The sequence below is a fragment of the Mauremys mutica genome, chromosome 7, assembly GCF_020497125.1.
Source record: "Mauremys mutica isolate MM-2020 ecotype Southern chromosome 7, ASM2049712v1, whole genome shotgun sequence".
Classification (NCBI taxonomy): domain Eukaryota; kingdom Metazoa; phylum Chordata; order Testudines; family Geoemydidae; genus Mauremys; species Mauremys mutica.
Window position 1 is genome coordinate 18,616,273 of NC_059078.1, and position 26,420 is coordinate 18,642,692.

General features: G+C 41.4%; 1 protein-coding gene across 12 annotated transcripts in view; it reads right to left on the minus strand.

Annotated features, from left to right (window-relative positions):
- TMCC1 (transmembrane and coiled-coil domain family 1) overlaps positions 1 to 26,420 on the minus strand; it is a 198,283-nt gene that overhangs the window by 6,704 nt on the left and 165,159 nt on the right. For all 12 annotated transcript variants that reach the window (XM_045024691.1, XM_045024683.1, XM_045024692.1 and 9 more), the window contains 2 exons: positions 9,567 to 10,492; positions 1,111 to 1,246 (listed from right to left, as the gene is read on the minus strand). In XM_045024691.1, coding sequence (XP_044880626.1) covers positions 1,111 to 1,246; positions 9,567 to 10,492 — 1,062 coding nt within the window. The remainder of the gene's footprint in view (positions 1 to 1,110; positions 1,247 to 9,566; positions 10,493 to 26,420) is intronic.

A 26,420-nucleotide genomic window follows, 5' to 3' on the forward strand; every position in this document is an offset into this window, starting at 1 on the left:
ACATTTATTTATTTTAGCTTTACTCTAGAAAGTCATTGCTACTTGTTACATTTCTCCGCTATTGCATAAAACTCTGATATTGCTGTGGAAGTCAATTTATCGAGGGCTTCCCAGGGGTTACATAGTTTGAAAGCAATAGGCAAAACTGATTCAACCAATCCTGAAGTTGGGTCAACAAATGTAGCCCAAAGAAAATCACTGCCTCTGTCTGGTGGCACCAGCTTGTAAGACTCATCTGTGCAAAGGGCAGGCTGCACTTTGACCTAAAATTCTCCTCACACACTAAAAATATCCCAAGTCCTCTCCCCAAATCTGAGGAGCCTGTTTAAACCAACAATGTGAATTTAAAATAGCTTAGAGCTTGTTTATAAATGGGTCTTTGTAAGGCTTAGCTAAAGGCCAGGTACTTTCCCAGATCACTTGACTTTTGTCTGCAGATGCTCCTCCAGCTCTGTAAAACCCCCATTTCCACAGGCTACTGAACTCTAGATACTTCACATACTGAAGGAAACTTCTCTTGCAAACACCTCCTTATTTGGGCATGAAAAACGGAATGGATTTTTTTCCTGACTGAACACAATGGATGCATAAAGCCAGCTACTGTTTTCCCTTCAATATCTGTGCTGATTGCTCTAAAATTAGTGACACACCCTGGAGCAGTCTACTGGGAACACTACCAGAAAAACTTCCTGCTCATGTCTCTGCCCACTGGTTTCCAATATGTGCAAATACTTGTATTATGGGCACCACCAAAGATGGGAGCATGTTCCCACTGGGCCTTAACCTAAAAAATCCCATGATGGGACAGGTGGCAGGTTCCTCTGAACATGGATACACGAACAGTCATGCATATATAGTTGGCAAATACACAATGGCTTCCCCTGCATCAAGGCTGTTAGAGAGAGAATTGTGAGAGCTAAAGGTAGATTAAGGTGCTCTTGAAAGCTCAAGGTGCACAACTCTCCCATTAGCCTTTGTTATACTGCTATTAAAACGCACACATATGGAACCAAGAACATTTTGGAAAACTAGGGAAATAGCCATTGCTACTGTGTGCTTGAGTACCCTGAAGTGGGAGCAGGAACTTGCTAAGTCCAGCCTCTCACCAACCTGGATGTCTCGAGCTCGCTCATAGGACTGATAAGCTATTTTCTCTTCCATGCTGGCCAATTCCTGCTTTAGATTAAGGATCTCATTCTGGTGGAGCTCTGTCAGGTCATTTAGCTGCTCTTCTAGTCGTTCACATCTAGAAGTGAGAAACGTAGGGGAGTTATTTTAGTGAGAACACAATGGTAAAATTACACCAATAAGAATCAAGAGATGAATCGTGGAGATCTTCCTTGAAAACCAGCATGGCTGATATTAAATGATTTACGTTTTCCTTGCCCCTTCACTCTGCGGATCTGAGAGTGATTTCGGACAATAAACTATGCTTCCTCACTGTGAGATTGGTAAATCTTGCCCATGAGGTAGGCAAACAGCCCTATTTTAAAGAGGGAGAAACAGGCACAGAGAGGCTAAATGACGTTACAAAGGAAGTTAAGGACAGATTCCCTATTCTGAGTCTTGTATTTAAATCACCAATCATCCTCCATATAACACAGGCTCCCCGCCAAGGTTATACTCAGTGAAGCAATGTGAGTAATTAATAAGACTGATGTCTAAGTCAGAGAACGTGATGGTCTTGTTTGGCATTACATCACTACATGTAAGGTCACATGGATGGATTTTTTCCCATTAGCTTCTGAGAGTGATTCTGTCTGATTGGCAAAATTACCATGTTCTATTATTTATGAGAAGAGCATGTAAATCACTAGCCTGTAGGCTCATTTTTTAGATTTCCAGTGGCAAGCGGATTGCAAGTGATTCCCATTGGGGGGGGGGGGGGGGGGAGGGGCAAGGTTTAAAATGTGAATTATTCCAAAGGTGGAAAAAGTCTGTTCTATTAGCAAAACATGCAGTAGTTGTGCAGCACTAACCCCACAATGCAACTGTAACCTTTCAAATGTGAAGTATTTTACATTTATATATAGCCCTTTCATTTGAAGATTTCAAAGTGCTTTACAAGCAATTAGGTTTCAATACCCCCTGTGAATTTGGTTAAAATATTCACATATTTTCTGAAGAGTAAACTGAAAAACAGAGAACCAGGACCAAGAAATCCTAAATCATAGGCACTGTTTAGGCTGGCCCTTCCCCCCCCTCTAAATTTTCCCTCCATTACTACCACTGGTTCAACTGCATGAGTGGTAGCTATTGTCAGAACACTCGCAATGCAACAGAAATCTTCTACTCGCCTTTTAGAGTTAATATTTGATGGTTCACTAACAAATAGTGTCTGACTCACGGGCTTCTGACTCTATGGACTTGAGCTACCTTTAGCATTAATTTTTTGCAATGAAAAGAACAAAACATCAGAAGATGTTTGATGCTTGTTACCTCAAATAGTGGGGCTTTACTTAAAGACCTGACTTTTTAAGGTAGTTTGTAGTTGAAACACAGACAGCTTTGGCACGTGAGAGTCTCAAACAATGACAATCATACATGGTCAACCAGTTGGGATGCAAGAGCACATCACTGACTGATGCTGCTCATTCTGAAAAAAACTCCCAGGCATCTTTGTTGTCAAGATACATCATTGGAAAAAACAAAAGAAAAACAAGAGCACCTTGTCAGCACCGGGGAATCAAACAACATGAGTAGCAATGTAGAGATAGACTGGTGAAAAGTTTGGCCAGTTATTTATAATATAGCTGCTTGCTCCCACCCCACTTCCCTTTCCCAAAAATACTTAATTAAAAAATAGTCTGCCACCAGCCAAGCACGCAGGATCAAAATTAATACCCCCACTCCCACCAAAACAAATCAACACAAGCAACCCCCTAAGTGCAGCATAAATTAGGAGGAAAAGTATTCTGCATGTTAATACTTTAAATTTCAAGCTTTTCCAGAAGGTTGGTTAAACAAAAAGGGACTCGAACTTTTACGAAAAATACAGTGATTATGTCTTTATAAGAGACACACACCGTAGAACAGTTGTTGCCAAGAATCTTAAATCTTGTTTTATTACAAACAACTGGATTTGGATAACTTCAGTACACATATCAATCTACCGGAAACATAAGGAAACCCTGCAAATCTGTAAACCTCAGGATTTGAGCTAACGTGATTAGCAAAGAAGCTGACATCGTGCTTCCTGGACCCTGGAATGCAGGACTACTGACTTATTCCGAAACCAAAATTAACTTCATGCGACTCCTGCTTGCTAACTTAACAGTGCTTTCCCCGCTTACAGCAAGGAGCCAGCCTCAGCTTTTGCAGATTGATTTGTTCCCTTACTTCAACTCAACAATTATCCAATACATAGATTTTCGATATACTTACTGGAACTAACCTTACTCTGTTTATTTGATTTTCATTTCCTATTTTATTTGTAACATCTATGAGTTTAAGAGCTGGTTTTTTTTTGTTCTATCACATTGGAAAAGATGAAAAGTTGATCTTATGACAAAAATGCAGGACTGGGAGCTAAAATTTATTTGAGAAAAGATAGAGAAGTTTAGATTAGGTGGTATTACAAAGTAAATGTCCTATTTTGTCCCTTGTAAAGTCATCTGTAAAGAGGGGCTAGAGTGTGTGTGTGTGTATATATATCTGTGTATATATACGTGTGTGTGTGTGTGTGCGCGCGCGTGTGCGTATATATATATATACACACACACGTATATATACACAGATATACATACATACATACACACACACACGTATGTGAGGGTGGTAACAGCCATATGATCATTTTCATTTATCAGACTCATCTGGCTGCCTCATCTGTGCTAATCCTCAACAGGCTATTTAACATTTCTAGCCCCTGAGCAGATTCTAAGAGCTGCCATTTCTTTTTATTCGACAACCATAAAACTGAAAATCTAGCCCAGTAGTCTAGAAGTCAAAGGTTATCCCAGGAGTCTTTTAAACAAATAAATATAATTAGTATGAGGTCCAACCAGTTCTAACTACAAAAAAATCGGATACAAAAATTAAAGCATAATAAGGTAGCATTTTGGCTGATGGGTTTCTCATAGCTCTCGCAGGATCCTGCTAACTGTACTTTCCAGTGACGCTGGCTTAAACACTTCCCCCGCCCCCTGCAGTGAGCTGGACACATCCCAACTATATGAGCTCATGATTTTGCTGTGTGCAAACCGGTTCCCCTAATGGGACAGGAACCATGAAAAAAACTCAGCAGGAGCTTTTTTTCAGGTTCTCTACAGAACGGAAAGTCCCTGCTTCTCTCAGTAAACAACTGCCACCTTTCAAAGAATGAGATAAGCAACAGGCTATTTTGGAGTTTGTTACAGCTGAAAAAGAACCACTGCAGAGGACCAGACCAGGATCTTCCTTTCTTGATGATTCAATTCTAAGAGGAGTGGTTAAACTGCCTGAGGCCATATCAGCTGGCCAATGGGCAGGTAGCAATGTGTACACTGGGACAGCTGGAGCAACCTGCAGTGCAGGGGAAATAAAAAGACAGACACAGGAAGAACTGGAGAGACTGCCCTAATACCACCCCACCCCAGGGCTAGTTAGCACAAGAGCTATACTGATAGTCAAGAGCTGAAAAGGGGAGGGAATCAGGCAGGTCATGGAAAACCTGCAGGGTAAGTATTGGCTGGTAAATAGAAACTAAGGCAACATAAAACAAAGGCCATCCACCTGCAAAAAAGGGTTGGGGTGGGGAGAAATTTAAGACGACTGGGCTGGATACAGAAGTTTGATGGAAAAAGATTATGGCACTTGTATTCTTCCAATTGCCAGGACAGATGTAAACACTCAGCAAGAGGTTCTCTCTCTCTTTTTTAAATTAAAAAGTATTTTAGAACATCTGCGCTTTGTGCTAGTATCCGAAAGGTTCCCCAGAAATAGCACACACCTGTTAGCTATTCATAGCTTTTAAGGCCAGGTATGAGCAATACAAATCCCCAGCCTAATAAATTAAAACCACAATATGTGTCTCCATCTTCCCTGGAGGATTTATTTTAAGGAAAAAGAGTGGATTAACAGTCCAAACACAGGACTAGGAGTCAGGCATTCCAGAGTTCTAATCTGAGCTAGGACAGCGGCTTCCTCTATGGCCTTGGGCAAAGCATTTAGCCTCTCTGCTTCAGTTTTCTCCTCTCACAGAAGTGTTAGCTTCTATCTTCTGGATGCTTTAAAAGGTCAATTAAGTGGTAGGTTTTAATACTAAATTCAGTAGTCAGAATTACTACAATGAACTAGTCTGGTTTGCCGTGATTTAGTCTTTCAGATCTTTGCAGATCAGACACTTCCCTGTGCAATTAACAACTTTTCATCTCTGAGTCTCCCCACTACACCTTATTGTCCCCTGCATTCATCTGCATGAGTATTTAAAAGAGGCAGAATATGGACATTGCTGGAAGCTGGTTTCCTAAGACGTGTGGGGCTTTGGATAATCTCTTGTGTTTACTGAACATTAGTGGGCAAGAGTCCCCACCCCCACACCCAATTACAAGTAAACTTTGCTAAATGGCTCCAGGGCAGGACTAACGAGCTCAGCTGCCAAAATATTAAAGCCCGACTGCCTATACTGTATTAGTTCAGGCTGCCATTTTGCTTGTGCTGTAGTTTGTATGCAGCATTGTTACCTAAATATGGATGGCTAGTGCTTCATGTGTCCAACAAAATACTAAATTGAAACAAGCAGAACCTCTCTTTATTATGGATTGGCAGATCAGACTTCATTTCACTTTGCTAAGAGACTGTAGGATAAAAAGTAGGGCCCTACCAAATTCTGGCCATGAAAAATCCATCACGGACCATGAAATCTCATCTTGTGTGCGCTTTTACCCTATACTAGACAGATTTCGCAGGGGAGACCAGCATTTCTCAAATTGAGGGTCCTGACCCAAAAGGGAGTTGCAGGAGGGGTCACAAGGTTATTTTAGGAGGGGTTGCAGTATTACCATCCTTACTTCTGCATTGCCTTACAGCAGCGGCTATTGGCCAGGCACCCAGCTCTGAAGGCAGTGCCTCACCAGCAGGAGCACAGAAATAAGGGTGGCAATACGATACCATACCATGCCACCCTTACTTCTGTGCTGCTGCCGTCAGAGCTAGGCGGCCGGAGAGTGACAGCTGCCAACTGAGGGCCAAGCTCTGCAGGTCGCAGTGCAAAAGTAAGGGTGGCAATACCATATCATGCCACCCTTACTTTTGAGTGGCTGCTGGCGGTGGTGCTGACTTCAGAGATGGGCGCCCTGCCAGCAGCCACCGCTCTCCAGCTGCCAAGCTCTGAAGCTCTGTTGGCAGAGGCGCTAAGTAAGGGAAGCAGTTTCGCAACCCCTCCCCCACTCCACAGCTCCTTTATGGGTCAAGACCCCTAAAATTACATCATTAAATTTCAGACTTCAGTAGCTGAAATCATGACATTTACGATTTTAAAAATCCTATGACTGTGAAATTGACCAAAATGGACCGAGAATTTGGTAGGGACCTAATAATGAGCACTGGAAACGAGCTCCTGTGCTGGGCTCTGGTATCACTCAAAAGTCTGATCACAAGAAAAGAGAATTTGAAAAATGACACTGGCCTGGCTTTGGCCATCCAGGTTTGCAAAACATGCAGAAAACTCACTGCCACTTCAAGATGTCAGTAGCCTAAACCCTTTCACATGGCTTCCAGGACACCAGCATCTGTAAGAGAGCTAGAAGGTGATGCTGAAGACATGGTGCAAATCTACACTAATCCCTGGCTGCTGTCCTCCCTTTTGGGGTGAAGAGTTGGGTCCCCTCTCATTTCTTGTTTTCCTCAGAGACCCGAGAAGGCACAGCCCAAAAATTCCATCAGATCTGGGCTCTGGTGCCTGGAGAAGCTGGCAGGGGACCTGCCTACAAAGCCATAGCAAGATGCTGCTGGGGAGGAGTCCTAGAGTGTCAGGGGTAAGATCCAAAGTGTTCTGATGGGGAGGCTCCTTGGCTTTTACAGGTGGAGCCTGTAACTGATGGAGAGGAGTGGGTTCCTTTCGGCACCCTTTTCTTTGTACCAGTGGCACTGGCTGAGGGAGGTGCTGCTGCAATAGCTGCCACCCCTCCTGGTTGCTCCACTGAGGCCTTTGGAGTGCAGCCATGGTACCCACTACTTCCCCTCTGGCTTTCTTCACCTTCTCCTCCTTGGCTGATACTCTGTAGAGCTTAAGGCACTGGAGGGTAGGAGAACTGCTGTTGGAATGGCTCCACCTCCCTTCTGCCCCCTGCAACACGGGATATGTAAACTACAGGGATACCCTCTGCTTCCACACAATCTCTGCAGTGGGAATGCAACTGTTGTGTGGAATGGTTGACAATACATTCTATTTAACCTTCCTTTGCCACCGTGGAGCAGGGGGGCACAGAACCCTGGTCTTTGGGTACACTGACAATAGCATGCCTTCTGAGAGCGCTGCTGGACATATGGGAGGAAGGGTTGGGCTTCACTGCTCCCATTTTCCTAGCCAGATGCAGGTCCTCGTCTGAATGGTTGGAGGAGGCAGGGTTTCTTCTACCTTACTTGGGAGCAGGTACAGTTTTTTCAGGGGACAGCAGGGGTTCGATAGCTACAATTGAGGTAGGGAGCACTAGTGCTGAAGTACAATTGCCCCCAAACCCTCTTTAGTTAACTGCTTATCTTGGAGGGGCTCTGTAAGGGGAGACTCCTCCTTGCTATTCGCGTCTTGATCAGGAAAGAGGAGCGGAGCAGTGAGAGGGCAGAATTTATAGGAGTTATTATGACAGTCAAGCCCGAGAAGACCATGAGGAACTTCAGAGGTGAATGGGCAACATGATGGCAGATGAAGTTCAATGTTGATAAATGGCAAAGTAAGGCACACTAGAGGGAAAATTCTGAACTACTCATACTACTTCTAAATTAACTGCATCAACTCACGAAAAGGACCTACGCATCAGTGTACACAGCTCAGTGGAGATTCCCGCTCAATGGACAGTTGCAGTCAAAAGGCAAACAAGACACCAGGATGTGCAAGAGTGGGATGGAGAACACAGAAAATGTTATATAAATCAACCATGAGGTTTTGCCTATAATTTCATGTGTGGATCTGGTCACCCTATTTCAAAAAGTATACTGCAGAGTTAGATTGATTCAGAATGTGGCACAGAACAATTAGAGGCATGGAAAAACTCCCTGATGAGAGATTGTTTATCTGAGAAGGGAGATGACAAGGGACCAAGTATATAAAATAACAAATGGTATAAATATTGTAGATGGAGAGTTTCTGTTCTCCCTGTCTCATAACATAAGAACAAAGGAGACAGATTCAAAACTCAAAATCCTCAGCTTGTATGGAAGGATACAGCGGCGTTGGAACAATTTTTATAGTGCAGCACCCCCAGCACTTCTAGTTCCAGCACCTCTGGAGGGATACTGCAATGCTTGCTAGGTTTGGGCCTAGCAGCATATGCACATGCTGGAGAAGGCCCTGGCTCCCTTATTCAGTTCGGCCATGATATCAGAGAGGAAGCTTGGAGCATGTAGGTCGCATAGGCCACTGATTCCTCACACAGGCTATAGTAGCAGCTTTATATACAGATGTATGGTGAAGGGGTCCCTACACCTCTGGGGCTGCTTTCTGACTTTTAGCAATCTGCCTGATGGATATAGGTCTTGCAACTAAATGAAGCTCAAGAGATGGCCAGACCCACATATAGAGGTGACACACACTGCAGGGAGTGAGCCTGCTCTCTAGTCATTTAGATGCTAAGTACTGCCCCAGGAGAAGCTGACTGGCGGCAACTAACTGATCAGGCTGGTGGACTGGATGGGGCAGAACTTAACTGGCCCCCTCAGACCAGGGCTGATAAAAGATATACAAGAAGGAAGTACAGGGGGAAAGAGGGAGAAACAGGGCTAGCTGAGTCGAGTCATACAGAGGCCTCAGAATGGGGAGACTTCTGTTTCCCTCAGGTCCTGCTGAGAGGGCTAAGGACCAGCCAATATTGTAAACAGGCGGTAGCATGGGTGATTGTGGTGATCTTGGTAAAGGGGATTTGAAATAAAGTTTCACTGAGAGCACACCCAGTGGAGTCCGTGCAGTTTCTGAAGGGAAGAGGACAAGGGCAGAGTTGGGGCCCTGTTATAATGGGATATGTCATAAAAGACTTCTTAGTCTGTCTGTCTATTGGCTGGGAAGAATTATTATCGGAACATTTGGACTGGTACAGAAGATCACAGAGAATGTTTTCCTTGGTGAAGCTAACAAGTATTGCAGGGTGGTTTCCTGGAGATAGATATTTCCACCCAAAATATTCTAAAAAGATAAATGCAGATCTGCACCACACAAAAACATTCCCACTGTCTCAATTTCTAACCCTGATTTCTATACTGGGAACATAATGATGGAATTTCGACTACACAAGTATACTCAGTTAGCACTGTCCTGGGAAAGGCACAATACATTGCCTGCCCTAAGCTGTTTATAGTCCACTGAGTGCTTTAGATTTTTACTGCTCTGTAACTCCTCAGTATTTAATATGGGGACTAATTAATAAAATGCCTACCTGTACCGCTCCTCTTGCAGAGTCTGCATTATTAGCGAATAATCCCTCTGATAGTGAGCCTTAAGGTTCTCAAAGGATTCTTCCAGTCTTGCCTGTGTCTCTCGGATCTCTTGAATCTCATGTAGTATTGCATCAAACCCTGAGCTCTGCATATCCAGAGTGTTTGTTTTGGAGCTAGACGCTCCCACTGGACCCCCTGTGGTGCTATTAGCTCCCACTGAACCAGATGTGGCACTTGAACAGTCCTCCTCACTACCATATTTTGGGCTTGACTGAAAGTTATGAATAACACCTAGAGTCTTCCCATCTTCCTGACCCTCTTCCAAAGAGTCCTTTAGATTAGCAATATTGTCCGCACTCCCAAATTTGTTCCTTATTAGGGAGGCAATCTCCCGGGGTTTGGAGACCACAGCCCCTGCTGCCGAATGTGTGGCTTGGGAGAAGCTGGAAAGCCCACCTTTAACACTGTCTACAACTCCTTCACTAAAGCCAGTGACCTTTGCTCCCACATCCTTCAAGCCCTGGTGCATATCCCTGAAGACATCCTTTGGCTGCCGAGGGATTCCATTTTGTTCAACCTCACGAAGCTTCCGATGGTAGTGCTCTAGCTTCTTCTGCAGCTGCAAAATGGTTTGGGCCGATTTCTGGTTCTTCTTCTCAAACACTTGCTTGATGCGGGCGCTCTGCTGCTTGTCAGCATTGTTGGCTAGTTTCAGGTATTCTGCCACATTGTCATCCCGGGCTGTTTGCTCAATTTTGATCTGCTCCGTCAACTTCAGTATCTTCTGCTGCAAGTGAGTGATGGCCACTTTTGTCCGCTGTGGATCCGGGGTCCCATCAACGGAGTCTGCATTGATGCTGCCATCAGTGCTTGAGGCCACTGCATTAGGGGTTTGTGCTAGGCTGCTTACTTCCGACCGCTCGATCTAGACAAAGGGGGAAAGAATATGAAGGTTAAAAACACTGGCTTTCCTAATTCAAAAAACATCCACTTCGCTGGGCAGTAACAGTCAATGATCATAAACGGCATTCCAAGATCTTCAAAACTAAAAACTTTATTTAGAGTAATTGATACTGCACAGAGAACTCTACAGTACACAAAAAGTTACTCTTTGATTTTTAAAAATCAGTCATTTCCATCTTGTTGCCCACACCTCATTTTTCCATTTCTCTTTAATTCCCATCCTACAATGGGGGGAGAAGAGCATTTGTGAGCCCTATGTAGTTCATGGGCATCTAAAGGGATGATGCTCAAAAGCCACCTCAATCAATTGTGCTAAAAAATGATGGCACCTTCAAAATGCCAACTGCTTAAGGAGGGTTTTGGGGAGGAGGAGGTAGAAGTAGGGACTGATCTATAGGATGTAGTGTATCGATACTGGGGGAGAAATGTTAAGAAAGGATAACAATGGAAGACCAAAAGCCACGTATTTCAAATACATTATACTGAACTGAGGCAATTCCTGACCCAACAACTTTTATTGCTGCAATAAATGCAAGTGACAACACTGCAATTCAGAGGACAAGAAATAAGAACTACTAAGGTAGGCCATTGAAAATATGCACACGTATACTTCATGTTCTCAGCCCTGTGAAACGTGCTATTATCGTAACAATAAAGCGCTCAAATCAAGTCCTAGAGTGAGTGTACAGCCTCCTTCTCCTGCAGGGGGAACAGATCATGGCCTGAAATGCCAGCGTTTCAAATATATAATCAATCTACTTGGAATCTTTAAAACTCTTAATGCCTTGCAGTAAATAAATTTTAAACAATTATGGGACAGAAGTGCCAAGCCTTGTTTCCATTCAGAACAGGAATGGACCAGTGGCCTTGAGTTGAAGCATCACACTTTTCTTTCTGAATTCAGATTTTATTACTATATATTTTTTATTCTGCCAAGACTAAGACGGGTTTGGATCAATGCTGAGCATACAGTGAAATGAAGCGAGTTGAAAAACGAGCAGGGGCAGACTGTTTGCCATCTGCAGAAAGCACTATTGGTAACTATCCAAAATACCAATAGCAATAAAAGTGAATGGGTAATTTCTAAAGTATTCCTTCTCAGTAGCAACAGCATTTATATACACACATTAATGGCAATTTGCTTAGTAACCGGAAACAGAGACTCCAACATATTCCCCTTTGAAAAAATGTCTTAATGTTGAAGAAAAATAAAAAGCATAACATTTATTTTCACTACAGAATCTCCAATATTAACAATCCATGTTCTCAGTGTTTTTCTTGCCTCAGTCTTGGTTTCCATTATCTGGTGCCTTTCAACATTCTTACTGTTTGTATGCACTTTTTAAATGGGATATCACAACACATCTCTAAGTGTAGAGCACCAACCACTAATCTGTCCAAGACTTTTCACCTTGGACAAAAAGGAATTTAACTACAAAGAGCTGTCAATCCAAAGAAACCAACAACTAATTGATGCACTGTTACAACTCTTCAAGGAGGTGGAAGCTGGTTTTAATGTAGGCTAACATTTGTGGAAATGTCGGATTTATGAGTCTAGACCCATTTGCAAAAGTGACATGCATTTAGGATGCTGTTTTGCTCCTAAGTGCCTAAATCACTTGAAAATTAGACTGGCTCTTAAATCTCTTGGTAACTTTTCAAAATTCTACTTGGTATCCTTAAAATTGCCTACCAAGTGTATACAGTATGTCTGTACACATAAACAAGATGATTTTTCGAGGAGAGACGACACGACTTTCAACCCCTACAGGCAGGTTTCCTTTAACATCTTTGAACAAGCATATTGATTTAAACCATAAATGTTCACACCCCATGGATTTGCAGAGATGGCAATATACAGAAGCAGACACTGAAGTTATCCTCAGGAGGAAGCAATATAAGTTAATTCACAAAGCAGACATATACTGATGATCTACATTGGCAACAAAGTGCAAAAGGTGAATTAAGAAGAGTGTTTGTTAAATTTAGCTTCCTAATAAAGTGGAAAATACTGAACCCTTAGAGTTGAAAATCCCTTTAGATTTTGCACTCCCTGCCCTCCACCCCGCAAGTACAAGAATGTGCTGTCTCTCATCTAGCCTACCTTGGCTTTTCTGAGCCGCAATAAATTTTCCCAGTGCATGGCTTCCACAAAGAAGAGTTAACATGCCTACAACCGCTCTACTAAAAGCCAAGCTCTTGTTCTGATATGAGTCCAGCAAAACTAACCAACAGTCTGAAGGTAGCTCACTAGTCACTACCTGAAACCATGAATCATGTAATTACTCAGTAACTCCTCCCCTTCAAGAGGAAAGGCATTATCCCTGCATCAGGCTTGGGGGTGAGAAATAAAAACATGACATCATCCAAGGCATGAAAAAAATATTAAAGGGACAGCTCATTTTTATAGCATTCAAAGTAAAGCATTAATGCAAGCCTGCACATGGATGGCAATATCCGAAAGCATGAATTTCCATCTTACCCACTGGACTCAGTTGTGTAATTATAGAAGAGCAATCCCATTTTCACAGACAAAGCAGCAGTTATGAGCTAGGTTGTATGGAGCAAAAAGTAATAGAGATGTAGACAATGCAAAAGTTTGCTCTCCTTCTACCAGTCATGCTCCTTCCCCACAGCTTATGCTGTAAAACAGGCGCCACACAAGACAAAGGGCATGACAGAGTCATGGCCATACAGAACAAATTACCTAACTCTGATAAGAGCAGTATTAATACAGCACTGCTGAAAGGAAGGTCACCGCACTGTTTATTCCTGCATGGCATAAAACAAGTTAGACAAAGAGAAAACAATGGAAAACACGTTTAATTTAATTAGAGCTACTATTTTTTGCTGCTTCTGATGACAGCACTTGGCCCAAACTCCTAGAGGGAAGTTTATTTTATAAAGCCCATTACACCCTCTAGGAAATATTTATCAATGAGCAGGGCAATTATAAGCCTCAGCTTTCCAGACGCAGTTCTTTTCCTGCGCAGCATTCAATACATTTCCTCAGTCACAGTGAAGAAACAGGGGAATGACACTCAAACAATGCAGCTTTTAACAACTCTCTTTTCTTTGGAAATCCAACGTTTTTCCTTAGAAGTCCCTGGGGCTGTGAATTTCAGGAACCTGGTTACTAGGTAAAATGTAACTCCTGCTCTGTCCCCTAGACTTGACTGCTTTCTTTATGCCAGAGGGCTTTTTCTCTCTCATTGCTCTCAGTGTAATCTGTCCAGTGGCTGTGCCTAGAATGTATCAACTTACTAGCCCCCTATTTCTATTGAAGTCTCTCATCTGAACACAAGGAAATGGTGGGATGTAAAGAAACAAATAACCATGAATAATACGAAAGCTCAAACAAAGGACAGACAAAATGTTTGCAAGAGCGAATTGCTCTGAGTTGCCATTGTTAACACAGCAGTCCCAAACTGGCCTATCAGTCATTAATAACTAATAGCGTCTACTTGTAACACATTCTGGAGATTAAAAGTGCTACATAACGTTAAGTAAAGAGCACTTCCCTTGGACTAGGCAATTTGTTTTTTTCCTCCTTTTTCTGAGATGGGGACGCTGAGGATGAGGTTATGTGACTCAGGAATTTGGGCTCAGGGCTGGGAAACAAAATCATCCTTTTGCTACTCCCTTCATGTCCAGCATTTGTACAAAAGGAGGCAGACATTTAAACATTTAAAACAATCTAATTCTTGAAACTTTGTTGTATAAGCTGCAGGAAAAGCAAACAACGAAAAGCCCATTTCACGTTTGTTTCTAGACTTTTTCACCACCAGGTCCTTATGCGCTAGTACAGTGTGGCTGTGTTTGGAACAATGTTTTATTAACTGCTTCCATTGGAATAAACAGAATCAGTGAAACATTTCTACTGGACTAAAGCATGTAAAAACAAACCTGCATTTTGGGCTTCATGTGACCTTTAAAGCTCTACGTAAATAGGTTGTTATATTTGCAAAGCATGGATCACAAACACTATAATGGTGCTCATTCTTTTCTCCGACTAGCCTGCTGACTGTCTTAAACACTTGGCAGTACTCCTCACTAGTCTATGTAGATAATTATTTTAATCCAATTTATATCTCAATCTGTAAACACCACAGGAAACATTCCTGCATTCATTAAGAACATGCACTTTGTCAAGCACAAAATAAAAATCTATTAGAATAGATTGATTTCCTTCCTCCATGAAGTTTAATATACCTTTGAAACAATGCAGTATACATACAGTAAGTTGTGATAAATACCCTCCATTAGACAGGCAGCACTCTACTGCACTGTCATAACAAAAATTAGTGCTGGGCAGGCTCAGCAGGGCCACTAGCTAGTAACCTAGCACTGAAGTTCACTGTTTATTATTACACAAAATCTTGTCTGACATTTGGAAGTTAAAGTGTTTGACGTTTCATTTTATGTTCTAAAGGATTCTGGTTGATGGAAACCTAAGAATATTATTCTTCAGTCCGGGGTGACTGTGGAAATATCAGCTACTGACTGAAGCAGCCTTAGTCATAGCAATTGCTTGGTAATCAAAAGGGGATGCGTTTTTTGTTTTTAAAAAGATTTCTAGGCAGCACCAAGAGTTAGTATTAATCTGTTCTGCTAACGGCACACAGGTTAGCAATATTACACAGAGAATATTAAATCTCTGCGATACAGGCTTACATGTATTTTGGAAGAGTATATAATTTAGTTTCTCTTGTGGGAATCTGTGGTTTTCATCAATCTTTCCTTAGGACTGTAGCTCTGATATCCGATTACCTGATCAAGCCATATATTGAACACAGACCTTGTGCGGGATCGCCAACAGAGTCAACAAATATTTATGTGCAGTTGTAGTTCAGTTTACAATTTCTCTCACTTGGTGCTTCTGTTAGAATGTCAACACAGCCCAGCTTACTCAGCGTGTTGATATGATCTTATCACTCCTCTCAAGTGCCTTATACAGCAGCTTTACAACTCCAGTGAGAGGAGTCTTTATTAAACTGCTCACAAAGATTCACCCTTATTGCTGGAGTAGGGAAACTGAAAATGAAAAACTGAAAACTAATGCAAAATTCTCAAAAAATAATGGTTCTGAAAGAATCAATTTCTTCCATAAATTAAGACTGTGTCTCAAGAGCATAAGGTGCTAAAAGTGAGCGGGTGTGGAATCTATCCAGGACATGAGACACAAACCTGTACAGAGCAACACAATTGTGTTATTTTTCACAAATCAGCTTCTCCCCAAGCTGAGTTTTTACTATAACCATAACAGCAATTTGCACATTTCAATGCAATGAAACAATATGGGATGTTAAACACTATTTTACTATAAAAATAATTTCACTAGATTTTGGTGCACTGCAAGCTGGTTCCACTAGGAGATGCTCTAAATCATTCTAATGCCCCAACCTCTTCCTCTAACACTCCAAGTTGATTTTCTTTCAGGGAGAGAAGTCAGTGGTGGAACTTCATAGTGAAATGTTGGGTCGTTTTCTTTTCACCAGCCTGATCAAGATTCCTTAGGGTTTTAAGGTCTTGTTTACATGGGGAAACTGACTGCAACAGCTACAGCAGAATAAAATATTCCAGAATAGCTGCCTGTGTAGACACTATTCTGGACTGAAATTGATTTTTATTGTACTATAGCTAGTCTGGTCAAGAAACCCAAAACACTTGGCAAAACCTGTATCTTTCAGAACACTGGGGAGTTCTGGTGTCCAAAACTAATGATTTAGGATTACTGAAAAATCTACCCGGGTTGGATGCTATGGGGATGCTGGTGGATGGAATATAATATGTTCAGTGTGAACACCTGAAAGTGAGTTAACATTCAATTGCTCATATCTCAAATGTGTTTCCCCAATGTCCTAATAAGTCAGTCCAGACAGGCTAGTATGACCTCCTACCAGCATAAGACGACAAGAAATGTATTGAAAGCTGTTTTGTCCCCACTATTAAAGGGGATTGGGCCACTTGAGGACCTCAGTTCTTTCCCTACCTCCTGGCAGGTGGAGATTGTCTTCTGGATGCCTTAGCTAAAGGGTTTAATTCATTGTTAATTCCTCACTGTTCAAATTGCCAGGATTACTCCCCTGCAAGAGTTTTTCTACACATCTACTCCACAGTGCAGAGCCTATGAAGAACCTATTTTTTCCCCTCCTCCCCCGCAGTCTTTCTATAAATTATATATACACCGAGTCTTATTTACAGTGTGGTGGGTCTTCTTAAAAAACCTTGGTGGGAACATTTCACACACACAAAAGTACCTGCTGACTCATTGAAAATCCAGACTTACTTTGTTTCCAAGTAGGGCAGCTGGCTTTAAGCCAGTAACAGCAGCGCTCCGGGCACACATGGTTTTAGGAGCCGTTTATTACAGCTTCTATTCCCTCCTCTCTGTTTGAAGCTTTGAAAACGTGACCGAGAAGTGTCGTTTTTCTTAGAATAAAAAAACTAGGGCAAGGTGAGAGAGGATCTGGCTGTTGCAAGGGGAAGGATGACTCTGCTGGGAGCAGCTCTGGGAAGGTGCATAGCTAGTTTCTGAGCAGACTGGACTAGTCATGTCTCCTGATGATCAAGATCTCTCTCTACATGATAAACATTCCCAACAACTAAACACTCAAGAAGTGTTTGCACTGCACCACCTCCCCCCCAAACCCCCCCAACAAAACCAACCACCCATCCACACCACAGGATCAGAAGAGAAGTCATGAGTCTGATTTCCTGCTGAAACTTCCCCTCTCTAATGAACAGATTCATTAAAGTACATTTAAGACAATGGATACACAGTAGGTGGAGAGAGAATCGGAAGATTGGTATTGAAATTCCTAGTAGCCAAGAGCTAACAAAATCACAAGGAATAGACAGACTGACTTCTTTCCTCAAAGCATACAGGAGGGTAGAGACTCTTGGGATCCACGGATGGTTAAAAGGCAGTCAATGCATTAGTAAAGTGAGATCTGTAATCATCACCTTTAGGCGAACAAAAATTAAAGAGGAGAAAACACCTCTGGTCAGGTTTACACTACAGACCCATATCAGTATAACTACATTGATCAGGGCTGTAAAAAATCCTCAACCCATAGTGATGTAGTTATACTGACCTAATCCCCCCCCACCCGTGTAGACAGCACTATGTCTCCTGTTGACACAGCTACCGCCTTTCAGGGAGGTGGATTAACTACATTGAAGGCAGAAGCTCTCCCGTCGGCACAGGAGCATCTTCACTAAAGCGGTGCTGCTGTAGCACTGTACGGGAAGACAAGCCTTTTTCATGTTTGACTGAATCACCAGCCTACAGCTCTTACAGCTCTTTAAAGAATCATGTCTGCAGCCACACCCCCTCAAGCTGTAATCTCATCAATTATCAAAAGCAAAGGTGGTTAGGGTCAGATCAGTAGCTAGCACTACTTAACCAGGGCCTCAGAGTCATGGTAAGGACACCTGGAGGAGTTGTCTTTCAGATGAGATGTAAAAGTGTGGCCCCGACCACTTGTCTTTAGAGCTCCCATGGTAAAGTTCTGCAGTAGTTAAAACTGTCAACCAAATGTTCAGTGTGAGTAATTACATTCTGCCTCTCTGAATTTCCCCTGCAATTTCAACTGTTGTATAGTGGCACTGTGCTACAAGTTAACACATTCTTTTAAATGCACTTTTAGGCTAAATCTTCACTACCAAAAAGATAGTGTATTTTTTAAGAACAGTGGGACAGCGAATACCTGTTGCCCTGGGGTTTAAAAAGAACAACGAAGCCCAAAAACCAACAAAAACTTCTTTTAAGTCGTGAAGACAAAGCCTGTGAGAGTAGGAGACAACACACAAAACCAATAGCTACTCTATTCTTAAGAGATTACTTGCTTTTATAGAGAACAAAGTATGACCATAAAATCTGATGAAACTTGTTTCTTTGAAAATATTTTATTCATTACAATAGACAGATTTATACAGGTGGAAAGATAAATCACATAGCCCATTTTCTAGATGCATTAGAAATGCTGGTGTCCCCAGGGAACAGTAAGGATTGTGTATATAAACTCAGTTTTTAAGCTAGTTTTAATTAGCTTTTTACAGCGACAAGGGGAAAAGATATGCTGCAATCCCATTCCTGGGAATGTGGCATAGACAGACAGACATACAGACAGACGGGGTGTGTGGGGATAGATAGATAGACAAAAATGCCAAGATATAGTACTAAAATAATCAGTTATCTGACATTAGTCAAAAGACCACTGATGTCCAATAGACTGAGTGCTTTCATCATCTTAAAGATTTAAAGTACCCTGGACAAGAAGAAAGTGGCTATGACTGAATTCCAGCAAAGCTGAAATGATTGCATTAGACAGGCATTGTAAATAAACAGCTTTCAGAGTAGCAGCCGTGTTAGTCTGTATCCGCAAAAAGAACAGGAGTACTTGTGGCACCTTAAAGACTAACAAATTTATTTTAGCATGAGCTTTCGTGAGCTACAGCTCACTTCTTCGGATGCACAGAATGGAACACACAGACAGGAGATATTTATACATACAGAGAACATGAAAAGGTGGAAGTATGCATAACAACAGGAAAAGTCTAATCAATTGAGATGAGCTATCATCAGCAGGAAGAAAAAAATTTTTGAAGTGATAATTAAGATGGCCCATAGAAGGTGTGAGGAGAACTTAACATAGGGAAATAGATTCAATTAGTGTAATGACCCAAACAAATAAACAGCAGCAGCTTTCTGATTTTTTGGCAGAGAGTTTTCAGAGGGCCAGTGCCGGACACACTATCAATGTGTATGTGTGGTGGTGTTTTTTTATTAGGACTGTAGAGGATCAGGAGTCAATTGTGGCCAGGGTCATTACCATTGCCACCATCTGACTAAGACACTTCCTCTTGCATTCTGATCTGGTTACTGTGAGGCATGTGTCTGCAGTATTATGCATGAGTCACTATATGGGACTAAACCTCCTCTCACTACCAAGCAGCTGCTACAGGAGGTAGAAACAAGGCAAAAGGAAATTCTGTTTACCTACCGCTTTTCTGTGTACTAACTGCTGGTTGGAACATGGGTAAACTGTAAGGTTCCAAATGGATTCGGACTCAAGAGTGTTAATGCCTAGCTCTTTTCTGGAGCTCTCAAGATATTTTATAAATGAGGTCAATATTATCCCATTTTACAGAAGGGGAAACTGAGGCACAGAGGGGCAAAGTGACTTGCACAAGGACACCCAGCAGCCCACTGGCAGAGCTGGGAGTAGAACAGTCTCTTGAATCCCAGACAAGTACTCTAACCATGAGGCCACACTGACCTCCTGGATGTTCCATATATTATCTTAACCTTTAAGAACACCGAGAACAGGGCTATTTATACTGAGGTAGGTTAAAGAGGAAGAACAGGTACAACTGTATCTCAACTCTTCTGGCATTTCTGAGCTTGAAAAATCCCTCTGAGCTTGAGAAATGACATGGATGCGACACTTTATAAAGGGTCTCATGTTTATTTAAAATGAAACATATACCAGGCATGGTTCTCTGATTTAGCTTTAGTTGCTTTGTTCCATTTTAATATCGGTATTTCTTATTTTGATGAGCAATGTTCCTTAAAAAGAGAACTTTTCACATCTTACTAATTACACACAGTAAATGAAAAACAGGCATCATTAGATATCCATTCAACAAACCTTAAGTGCCGCATGAAGTGGTGTTGATCTTTTTGAAGATGTCACTGTTCCCTTTGAATCAGTAATGAACCAGTACCCTAGTATGGCTCTAGGGAGTGCTGTGCTGTGCTTCTGGAGGTGCAGTCTCACCCTAGGTGTAAGGCTGAAATCCTGACAGCCTGTGGTTGCTGAAAATACCATAACACTTGTTGCAGATTAACAAGAGTTAACCTCAATGCCCTGTGCTAAATTCCAAATAGTTTGTGTAGCATTCCTAACATAAGACAGAAATGACAGCATCTATCCCATATATGATTGTGCATCTCTATTTGATCATTCCACTACATACTGCATGAAAAAGCACATAGTAATCCTTCTGAATGGGAGGAGATATGCAAGTATCAGGGATTACTACAAGTCAGCTTCAAAACACACAATTAAATACAATTTGTGATCAACAGAAGGAAGTCAGTCACCTATCACAAACATTAGAGCAAGTGGTTCTTCCCTTAGTTGAGCAATAGTTGGATTAAGATGGTACCAGCCCTAAAGACATCACATTTCTAAGATTAACAACATGTGAGAAAGAAAGAAACTGTCCACCTCCATGGCAGAAGTTTTCAAATTGTGGTCTACAGACCACAGGTGGTTTGAAGACAGCTGTCTGATCACATAGTGCTTCCTCATTTGCCACTGCTAAATTGAATTAAAAGATGGCTCAAATATATGAAATGCTTTCCTAATATTACAGCAATTGCCTGCATGGAAAAGTATGCGCCACGGGGATGTTACGCAACTGTGAATGGTAGTAAAGGTACTCCATAAATTTGTGAAAGGAAAAGTGTGTGGTTCACATTGTGTGTGTGGTCCTTAATCTGAAAAAATCTGAAAACCTCTGATCTATGGAAACAGTTAATCTCAGCTCTGCAAGGCTGGCACAAATAACCACATTCAAAAGCAAAAAATAAAACAAACTTTATAAGCCACCAGGAAATCTGATATATGCACTGAGGCTAGTTCATTGTCCATCCTAGCTGAAGTCAGTTCACTTGTGTAATAAAACCCTTCTCTTCAGTCCCAATTGCATTCCGCAGAGAAGTAATGAGGAGGTTACTTACCTGTAATTGGAGGTTCTTCAATGTGTGATCCCTATCTGTATTCTACTGTGTCCGAAGTCGGAGAATTTGAAAGTAGGGTGAGCCAGGTGCATGCACGGACCAACAGACATTACTTTCAAATTCTCCGAATCTGGACGCAGGCGTAATCCTCTCAGTGGAATACAATAGGGACCATCACTTGAAGCAGTAGCATTTTTCCTGCAAGATTTCACTTTGTGAGAAGCCTTCTTGGCATTATTATTATTAATCTCAATGAAAAAAAATGTCAGATTGTGCTTTGGTGCTCCATCTACTCAGACTCTCAGTCAGAAATGCAAATAGTCTGTGAGGGCACATTACGGCTCACCTGAAGTGGTTTGAGAAATTCTTTGGCTACGTCAGCGTTTATTCAACAGTTAGCCTTTTGATAGAGCATGGAAGATACTCCAGTTGGTATCCATGACAGATAGGGTTGCAACAACCTACAGGCTAGGCACCGAGTTGGTGCTCTGTGATATCAAAAAAGGATAATCAGAAAATGTCATGGAGGTGGCTGGCTTCAGATGGAATAGTACAATTGAGGTGCATTCATGTGTGCAACAGTGAAACATTAGAACTGAACACAGCCCTGGTCTGAAGGCACAACACACTAGGTGTGACTTTTCTAGATTTTAATGGAAACAGTATTCACATGAACTACAGAAGAACAGCTTTGTTAGTGTAAGGAGCTATTCAAAGTCCCACATTTTATTTCACTTTTTTAATGCTACATCTGCTTCTTGGAGGCTGCTTATTAAATCTGCACAAAATCTCTCTAAAGGTAGGAGAACCCCCCCATCACAAGCCTTAGTTTGTCCAGTGCAGAACTGCACACGTTCTCAGTCACCAGCCTTCCAGTTCATTGTTTATAAAACACCCAGACTTAATCATTCTTAGATTCTCCATACACATCAGGGAGGGGCCCTATAGGCTAGATGTAAATAGTGGGTATGAATGTGGAAATTTCTGTTAACATGCAAGTCTGGATCACTGCAAGAACAGGGTGAAGGTCCAGAAAGTGATAAAGTCAATGATTCATGGAGACATTCTTTTAACAAGGTTTTCCACACGATGCAAAGGAACATACACAGCCATATCTTAAGGCAAACTGCCGATAGAAGTGCTGTGAAAGGGGAACTCCTAAAGGCTGCGTCTTCAGCACCCCACACATTCTTTACAGCTCCACACTATAACATATTCTATTCCACTTATACAGAGGAGCCTTCGGTAAGTCAGCATCTAAGAATTGTTTTGAGCAACTCCCATTATGATCTTTACATTCAAATTCTCAATATATTCAGATCTAGAAGACAGAGCTTGCTAAATTAGACATGTGAACAGAAGCATAGACATGAGAGTCTTGCTAGTATTTTTAATACTCAGGCTAGTCAGTAAGGTCTAATTGGCGTTAACTGGACCTCCCATAAGCAGTAACATTTTTTGCCTGCAGCCAACTGTCCCTCAAGGAGGTATGAAGTTCTTTCCTATCTTTGAAAAAGAAAAATCAGAAAAATTGCTTCCAATTTGATTCTTTTGCTTGCCCCAGCTACATAGTATGTGGGACCAACAACTTAGCACCAAGAGGAAATGGCTTTGTAATTTATTCATAGAAACAAAATGACCACTAAAGCAGTTCTACTGTATATGGTGCTTTACATCTTCAAAACACTATACAGAAATTAATCACGCCTCAATATCTCTGCAGAGTAAACACTTATCACCACCAATTTACAGAAGGGGGAATGACAGAAGGTACATAACTAACCAGGGGCATAAGGACTACTTGCCCATCTACATTATAGGCAAAGTTTTTAATAGCACTTAAATGAACTATGAGATGTAGGCTCCTAAGTGCCTAAATCACTTTGAAAATAGGACTTAGGCAACCTTGAAAATTTTCACCCTACAGTTTTAACTGTTGCGGGAGCCAGTTACAATATAGCTGTCCTGACCCAGTCAATAAGTGGTTCTATTTTGTAATGTAGACGTGCCCTAACTTGCTGGTTTAAGTGACAGAGCAACCAGCTTTATTTTCCATATATTTGCAATGTACGAGAGTTCCAGAAAGGGACCAATATTTGAGCATTAGTAAGTGAAACGAAAGAAAAAAATGTTTAATGTTGCTACTGCCATGATGTTACCTGTCTTATCAGAAAGAATTACCTGTGGTGTCAGTTACAACACAACCCACACATTTCACATTTCTGCAACTTTACTTAGTGCACTAACACACAAACACACCTCACAAACCAACCAGCACACCTCACAGTAACCCTGGTTATTTCCTGGCTTGTTGAGGTCTACAAATCTGGTACCGCTTGGAAGATCCTATATTTTTCTCGCTTCCCACTTGGCTGAAGCCCTGTATCTTGGTCACCATTCTTCTGGTCTAATACTGGAAGGGACTCTTTTAGGAATCAGTCACTACTAGTTGCTAAACAGTAATAGTTGAGTGACAAGAAACACCTTCTCCCTGAGGAATATATATGGTTCAACCACTGCCCATGAAGCAGAAGCAGGTGGGGTGTGTGGAAAGTGATGAGATAAAGGTGGGTATTTATTATGTAGGTGCTATACAGACATAGGATGAGACATGGTCTCCACTCTAAGGGGCACAACATACAAGTGTTCAACAGGTGATTATTCACACACTTAACATTTTAAAAAATGATTAGAACTACCTCCAAATAACCTGCCATCGAGGCATGATCAGCCAGTTTGACTTCTTGTAGGTATCACAGTAGAAGTGGGTCTTTAGGAAGGTCTTGAATGCACAGAGTAATGATTTGGTGGATCAATTCAGGAATGACTTCCCATATGTAAAGAGGAGTGTGGAAGAAAATCACTTGTGATAGGCGGACAAGTGGGACATTAAGACTGGCATCATAGGCAACAAATTAGAAGAATATAGAAGTAGATAAACGAGGACAGAATTATGTGCAGGGCCTTGAAGGAACTTGATCTTTGAGAATTAAGAGGAAGAGATAGTAATAGACATTGCCAGAGCAATGGACAAGGAAGATTATCTTAGCAGCTGCCTTTTTTTTTTTTTTTTTTTTAAATCAACCGAAGGGAAACCATGTGTGTGTCAGGAAGACCAGGGAGCAGGCGGTTGGTTACACTAATAAAAACAGGAGAGGAGGTGGATGAATTTTAATTATAGGGATAGATATCTTGAAAACAAGTCTATTTATTTGAAATACAGGGTATAATCATAGGAATGACTACAGAAAATGGCTCTCTTTTCACTCATTCCAGTTGCCCCTGTGTATCTGAGCCATATTCGCTTAATTTACTGACAAAACAAAGCTTTTACTACTGTTAGCTCTGCAGTACAGTCTATTTTGTCTCACACATCAACCTGCTTTCTAAAACTAATGCAGAAGATTAGTGGTGAATGTGTAAGGCACAGTAAAGAACAGAGCTTGGTTTTCAGATTGCAGGCTGCAAGTTAAATTTGACTTGTAAAATGAGTGAGCAAACTGGATATGGAATCAGTGAGAATAAATATCCAACTTCACAAGGTCATTTTACAGGATCATTTTACACAGTACAACCACACTTAAAACAAGGGTTTGCCCCCCTTTTAAGAGGAGTCTTCTCTGTTGAAATCTAATTTGTCTTGTTATGTAACCATTTAATAGATCTTTTCTGTTGCAATTCATCTCTGACATAAAGAAGTCATTTTGAAGGGTTCAACTACATTTCCATACTTTTTTTTGTTTGATACATGGAGAACTTAATTTTAGAAGTTGTTTCTTTCTTTTGCAGATATAACTGTCATTTAACTGAGCTCCACAGTAACCAAAAGCCATTCCGTAACCTTATTTCTGGGTTAATGTAATCAACAACTTGTACTAAAAGATAAATATCAGAGGGGTAGCCATGTTAGTCTGGATCTGTAAAAGCAGCAAAGAGTCCTGTGGCATCTTATAGACTAACAGACATATTGGAGCATGAGCTTTCGTGGGTGAATACCCACTTCGTCGGATGCAGCTGACGAAGTGGGTATTCACCCACGAAAGCTCATGCTCCAATACGTCTGTTAGTCTATAAGATGCCACAGGACTCTTTGCTGCTTTAAAAGATAAACATGTCTTGAAACTGCAACAAGATTCATGTGTCCTGTCACTGCATTATTTGGAAGTTGTATCTATAGTTTCTCAATGCATTAACCCTTCCTTTAAGCCTTTATAATACACACAGAGTACACATCAACAAATTTCTTATTTGCCAGGAAGCTACGCAATAGTTTGGATACTGCAGAGGTTCCTTTACTACCAAAATCTGCAGTTTGTTGTTAAAGCTCTAAATGCTGTATGGGAGCCACACTAACATCATGCTAGAGTCATGAGATAACGAAATGGCAAAGAGAAGACTAGCTCAGCTAGTCAAAGACAACGGAGAGCTAATATATGCCACTACAGCACAAAGAAAAAGCCTGCCTATCAACGGCTCCTCCTGCTGGGCTGCCACATGCATACATATGCCTTTGGAGACCTGAAAGGCACAAGCAAATTTAATGAGGAAGTTTCATTCAAGAGGCAGGAGACTCCAGCAGAGAAAGGCAGTGGAGAAACTTGTTTAAAAAGTCTACAGTAAATACTATATTAACTGAAAGATAAAATCAATATATTTACTGCAAACTATTCAATTTATTTACTGCAAACTATCTGCAACTAAGGCAGATTTGGAACTCCATCTCAGGGGGCCATGCTAAGAACAAGCACTGTTGCTAATATTAGAAGAGGATCTATGAACAAGCAGGAACTGTGCAACAGAAGCAGTAATGGGAACAGATTCTAAAATTGTACTTAAGGCAATATGGTGTGAATCTTCAGTCTTATATAAGATCCAGGTGTTGCATTCACTAAGAACAGACACTGAGGTATCCAACTGTAGTCCAGCAGGTATTTCCCCCTGCCCCCTGGAAACCTGAAAGCTGAATACAAATAAAATGCTAGTGTCAATGGTAAACAAAACCCTTCCAATCCACCCCCATAGCTACTTCCTGGCACAATTTCAGCCCTCAATTTTTGTTTTAACAGGTACTAGCAGTAGCCACCTCTACATTACTTTTATTAAAGAGACTGACAAATACAGTAAGAGAAAAAAAATG